The sequence below is a fragment of the Gadus macrocephalus genome, chromosome 1 (genome assembly GCF_031168955.1).
Source record: "Gadus macrocephalus chromosome 1, ASM3116895v1".
Taxonomy (NCBI): Eukaryota; Metazoa; Chordata; class Actinopteri; order Gadiformes; family Gadidae; genus Gadus; species Gadus macrocephalus.
In genome coordinates, this window is record NC_082382.1 from 1,437,410 (window position 1) to 1,443,767 (window position 6,358).

The window sequence follows — 6,358 nt, forward strand, 5'->3', positions numbered from 1 at the left end:
AGTTGGCCGCGGGAAGTTTCGAGAATCGAAAAGTAAAGTGGGAAAAACGCCGAAAATATGCCAAACCGAAACCAAAAAAACCTTGAATTAAATAGCTACGGACATTACACGTTCACCCTGTTAAGGGAAGACGTGTTAAAGATGTGTAAATTACGATGATCACGTCGGAGATACAGACTGTCAGCGGCAGCGCATCATATATAGGGGAGAGATGCACAGTGGGCAGGCACACACTAAAATGAGATGTAACCCCCGATTAACAGATGTAGCGCCGATAAATGTTTTATAAGTAATCGGTCTGGACCTCATAGCTGCATAGCAGAGACTACCTCGATCGAAACCAGATGAAGTTAGTTAGTTTTATTTTGGAAACGCGACAGACATTAATCAGCGTCGTCTTCTTACTTTTAGTTTCACCCGCAATACGCAGCGGGAGGACCGTTAGCTCAATAACCGGCCGTCACAATAAAATACTGTCTAGTTAAGACTGAGAGATTTAGTGGCTGCTGAATGTCTGTTTAATATCAAACTGAGCCTGAGGGAAGGCACAGTTTATTGATCGCTTAGGTTATAGATCGTTTATAGTCGGTTTAGAAAGTAAACGGCTGTACTCGGTTTGCAACATTACTAGCTCGAACTCGGCGGACAAGCACCACTTTGTTAATGTTAAAGAGACATGCCATTATTTTGTCCTACACGGCTCCTCAATCGTTATAATGGTCCTTGCTTGTTTTGTGAATGAAGTGAAGTACAAATTGAAGCGCCTGCTGATCTGAACGTATCTTTATCATGTCCGTTAGAAATCCTATCCCCATGGCAATAGCTGTCAAACATCAGATACTCGACTAAAGTATGCTACAACTTGTCACCTTAGCCTTATGACCTCACTGAGTGAAATTTTAAAGGACAATTTTAAAAACTTTCCACAAAATAAAGCAAGGTCCATCATCAGAGTTGTTACGACCAGGATTCAATGATGTGATTTTAAAATGGAGACTTGGAAGTTATTTTTACCGGTCCTATTATTACTGTATTAAAATCGACAGTAGTGTAATATTTCCCAGAATGCTTTTGCAAATCGACAGTAATTTACTGTCGAACGCAAACACAGTAAGATACATTTGTTATAACAGTAATAGTACTGTGAAAACAACGAAATCGACAGTAGGGGAGAGCCGGGTCGATTGAAACACTTTGCAGTTAAACGTCTTTTTCAAAGATGACGTTACGTATACAAATAATTTTAACATGTGATCAACAACTCACAGGTGTGTTCTCTTAATTACAAGTGAAATTTAATGCATATGTTGGATGATCGAGCTGTTATTTAACTTTGAACGCAAGTTGACATTTGTTTCAAACGCCCCGCCTAGTCGGGACGTTTGAAACACGCATGCGGGACGAATGAAACAGCATATTTTAAAAATAATCTATTGCCCTTACTCTTGTTTTTACGCTACATACCAGACAACATACTAGTGTACTCGTCATTGCTAAAATGTCACATAATTCAGCATAATATAAATAGGTCAAAATATATTTTTGGCCCGTGCGTAATTGTCAAGATGCACATTTCGGTTAAAACTCACCTTCCTTCTTTTGGACGACTAAATTTGCATTAAATTTACTTATTTCCCTGTCCTAAGTAATGTTTAAGGATACACAGTTGAACACCCTTTTATTTATTTTAAACAAAAACTACCAGGTCAACAGGATATCACGAGACCTGTTACATTTGAAATGTATCCAAGCGCCGCACGGGGTTAACTTCTTTTCGACACGCTCAGCACGGCGCACAGAAGCATCCGAAGTCTCTGTGGACAGGTAAGTGGCTAAACTTATTTTTTCTGATAAATATTGTGTAATTGTCTGCACATTTACATGAACATTATGTTGAAATCATAATAAGCAGAACTTTGACACTCTAGCTGATGGATGGTAATGGCTGGAGAAAAGGATAAATCGGCAAGCCATGTGTCGTGACCAAGAGCAAGGGTGTAGAAGGCTAGCCTATAGCTTATACCCAGCAGTTCTTAAGTGTGCATGTCCACTAAATTAAATTATTATTGTCATAATTTAATGTAGCCATTGTTATTTTTGATGCGTTACCATCAGGGGCGGAGTGGGGCACTAATAGCCACCGGGAGAATCCTCCCCGGTCCGGCCCCACCCCCCTGCAACACCGTTTATTTATATATTTTTTCAGTAATAAATATTTTTTTTGGTAAAAATGAATGATATAATTATAATTAAGAAATTAAAAATGGGTAAAATAGGTCACAGTTCTGCTCTGTGCGGAAGAGAATTGGCGCACTTCCTTACAAGACCAGTAACCATAGCAACGCCAGTCAACAAAAGCACTCCGGATGGCCGTAGTGCTCCCCGCACTACAGCCATCCGGAGGCGCAGAGCTTTTGGCCGTGATATTATCTATAAAATTATATTATACTATTATATAATATAGAACGTTATAAGACGCTGTCACCTAGTGTGAGAGGAGAGTTGACGGAGTGACCTAGTTTCAAAGTTTATACCATTTATGCTCGGTAATACCAGTGTAACGTGTTGACACGATTAGACGACTACTACTACATGTTCCAAATCTGTTAACGTATTCTCCATCCATTAAAAGAGAAAGATCAGTTAAGTCATTAATTCGTCTGAAATATACCAGCCAGCACATACACATTTGACTAGCAGCTTGTGCTTGCTCCCGCCTAGCAATAACGTCAATGGTGGAGCTCTGGCTAATTCACCTGCACAACTCTTTAATGCTTGATTTCAGCACTTAGATGCATCCCCCTCCAGCATCCGCTTCTTCTTTATTCTGGCCTTTTCAGCCCCTCCTTTCTCTTTTCTCTTCTTGCCTTCCATGAGTGCCACAACAAGCAAAAGCAAGCAACCACAAACTTGCTCGCCTTCTCTGTCTGACGCGTCTTTAGGGCTATCCCCCTACATTTCCGAAAATGGACTTGACCTGCAAGCTGTTTATTGGATAAACGCATTTCCCAATCCCAGGAGTCTTTGCTCCATTACGTCAATTCAAGAACAAACATATTAAAGTAAACTGTAGTTCGTATTATTTATTCATGGCCATGAAAGTTCTGTAACGCCTGAATAATGAAGAATTAAATGAAGTAAATATAAAAAAAAAAACATGAATGAGACATAGAGAGTAAGCAAGTGGTATAAATATTGGTTGGATGTTCTTGATACATATATTGTTTATTTCGGGGATTTTCATGGCGTCTTGGCGGGGAATAAATTATGCTCAGGGCCGGCTTGCAGACGCCTCGTGGCCGCTCACAACTGTGGGCCGGTCCAACTGACTTAGCAGGCTGCTACACAATTGTGGGCCGGTCCACCTGAACTCGCTGGCCGGCCGGCCGACCGGGAAATCTCCCGATCGTCCCGACGGCCACTCCGCCTCTGGTTACCATGATGGACGAAAAGTAGGCCTACCCTGCAAAATATTTAATAGCCAAGCTCCCACTCATAGCCTAACCCAGGCCTCATAGTTAGTTAGTTAGTTAGTTAATCAGTCTAATGTTAAGTGAATTGTGCTGTAGGCCTACATTTACAGTATTTCCACTGCAAACTAGTGAAGACACATGGACAGCATAGTAGGCTGAATATTTGTATTCTTTGTCACACAGGTGACACAGGTAGTGTGCACTCCCGTCGGTGCAAGCCTCATGCGACCACTTATAGCAAAATACACACTGGACCCACTCTTCCCCAGGCATCGAGGCGCTGAAGAGCTCGCAGCACACGAGGCAGCTGACGTCCTCGCTGGATAGGCCTAAATAAATTGGAGATGTAGAGGCAGCAATGGTGGTGAACTCTGCTGCCTCCGGAACAGGACAAACTAGGCCTAAGGTGGGGCTGACTCCATCAGCGGGCCAGGTGATGGTGGGAGGAGCAGCTGAGGTGGCACCAGGGGTGACTGCAGCAAGGGGGGCGGCTTCAGGAGCGGGCGAGAAGAGCTTCTTCTTGGGAGCCCGAGAGGAGGGAGGCTGCTTGGCGGGACGACGCTGCTTCACAGTTCCCTGTTTTTCCGCCTCTAAAGCAGCCCTCACCGGGGTGTCCGTAAGTATAGCAGTTGTCCTGAAACATTAAATTGGACGTTTTAATGATAATTGAATTACTTTAAATGTGGTAGGTCTACATGACTGTAGACAAAGGAAGTCCAGACAAGATATGAGATGCAAGAGTAACTCCACTTGCCTCTTTCTCCCTCTTCTCTTTGTGATCTTTCTAGGTCCGGCCTTAGGGTAAGGCCGGACGATGTCCGGGCTGAATTCAACGGCCTCTCCCTCAGGCCGGACAGCTTCGTCAGGCCCGGCAGCTCGATCAGGTACATCCATGCCTGCCAAAGGACACATTTAAAAAATACACACTTTTAAATAAATGTTTATAAACACAGCTTCTCTGCCGTCCACTACCCTATGGACTTCTTTTATGAACTTGGACTTATGGGACTATTTACTTATCTATCATTAACCTTTGTTTAATCCTCTGTTGCTTCTGATGAACAGTTCCTACCTGAAGTGGCACCTGGAGAAGCGCTGACCTCGTCACCCGAAGCCTGGGGAGGAGGACGGTCTGTCGAATAGGCTCCGGCGAAGTCCTTTTCCTCAAATGCAGAGGGGTTAAAAGGCCAGATCCCTGGACTTGAGAACCCGGAGGTGATGTTGTTCACTGTTGCAGCCTTTGGTAAGGCTTCAGCAACGATGGAGGGCACATCATAAATTGAGATGTTTATCCCTGGGTGGCTCCTCATCCACCTGTCCGCCGCACTGTTTACGTACCCCTTAAGGGGGCCGAAGACACTAATGTCCATTGGCTGCAACCTGTGGGTGCAGTGGGGAGGGAATGACAGCAGCACTATGCCATTGGCTCTGCAGTAATCAATTGCTGCAATTGACAGGTGGGACGTGTGATTGTCCAGCAGGAGGAGCAGCTTCGACTCCTTGGACACACGGGTGTGACTGGTGAAGTGGGCCAGGTACAGGAGGAAGTCTGGCTCCTTCATCCAGCCAGTTGGGTTGCCGCTGCCAGCACAGCCAACGGGTCCACCCCTCAGGAAGTGGTCTTTGAACCGCTTACGGGGGAAGATGAAAAATGGCGGAACAAGGTCGCCCTGAGCATTGCCTGCCAGGGCAACTGTGACCAGGGTCCCCCTCTCCGCTGAGGTCACTGACCAGACCTGCTTCTGCCCCATCTGGGCGACGACACGGTCTGGCACCTGGACAGTGGTGACCCCTGTAAATAGTTGTGTGAGTATAGTTGTATATAATATAGTTGTGTGTATATAGTTGTGTATATATATAGTTGTGTATATAGTTGTGTTTTATGTTAATAAAGTTCATATTAAATACCTGTTTCATCAATGTTCCAAATATCCTTGGCCTGGAACTGGTGCCGGTCCAGCACTGTCTTTAAATTTTGGTGGAACAAGTTTACATTACTTAGGTTGAAACTTGACAACCGTTGTTGGCTAGTGGCCTCTGGACGCCGAAGGGAGAGGCTGCCACTGCGCTCCATGAAGGAGGTGAACCAGTCCTTCCCCGCCATGCTCTTCCTCGACCAGGATGCAGGGAATGGGCAGCTGAAGTGCACTGCCAGCTCAAAGGCAAATTTTCCGACCTGAAGGGGTCATAAAAAGTTGATTTGTGTGTTTATGTTTATGTTATTTGTTCATATTTATTAATTAAAGCATGTGCATAGCATACATGTGTGCCTGTCCTACAACTTATGTAGCCCTTTTCACAACACTGACCTCATTAGGGGTGAGCCCAAAATAAATGGCTGCTGCCCTCTTCAGGTAGTCCCTGACCTTTCCCTCCTGCGCTGCGTTAAAAACCCTAATGTGCGGGTTATAGCCAGGGGACCTAGCCGCTTCACTGCCCTCTTCTGCCCTCCGCTTGAGGTAGCGTGACAACGTCACATGGTTTATGTTGTTGGCCAACGCTGCCTGCCTCACTGAGCTCCCAGAATTGACCTCGCTGCAGGCCCTGGCATACACCCATGCAGGAACCAGCCCACGGGAGGTGGTTCTCCTTCTCACGCGCGGCATTTTTCACTCAGTAATAATCTGTTGATGCATGTGAGAAACACGTTTTGTTCATTCAAAATATGTTATTAATTCAAAGCAATAGTTATTCATTGCAAAACATTTATTAATTCTGTGATTTATACAGGTAATGATCGTGCAATGTTCGCGTAATTACGCATGCTGATGTGCGGGACGTTTGAAACAGGTGTTTCAATCGTCCCGACAGCGACTACTGACCCTTAAACCTTTTTTACCTCTAAACTTCAAAACTGTGACATTGCACACTTTATCACAGGTTTA

The 6,358-nt window shown here is 44.6% G+C and overlaps 1 protein-coding gene across 1 annotated transcript; it reads right to left on the reverse strand.

Annotated features, from left to right (window-relative positions):
• Positions 1 to 104: 104 nt before the first annotated feature.
• Positions 105 to 5,224, reverse strand: LOC132460022 (uncharacterized). Its single transcript, XM_060055003.1, has 4 exons — positions 4,546 to 5,224; positions 4,228 to 4,369; positions 3,565 to 4,107; positions 105 to 117 (listed from the first exon to the last, which is right to left on the reverse strand). The coding sequence occupies exons 1-4, from the start codon at positions 5,222 to 5,224 to the stop codon at positions 105 to 107; spliced, it is 1,377 nt and encodes a 458-aa protein (XP_059910986.1).
• Positions 5,225 to 6,358: the final 1,134 nt, after the last annotated feature.

Bases quoted from the DNA above. Each gene is read 5' to 3' on its own strand.
- LOC132460022 (XM_060055003.1), bottom strand. From the start codon at position 5,224: ATGGGGCAGAAGCAGGTCTGGTCAGTGACCTCAGCGGAGAGGGGGACC. The intron at 4,370-4,545 runs GTAGGAACTGTT...GTCCTTTGGCAG, and splicing joins TTCTCCAGGTGCCACTTCAG to GCATGGATGTACCTGATCGA. The intron at 4,108-4,227 runs GCAAGTGGAGTT...TTAATGTTTCAG, and splicing joins AAGAGAAGAGGGAGAAAGAG to GACAACTGCTATACTTACGG.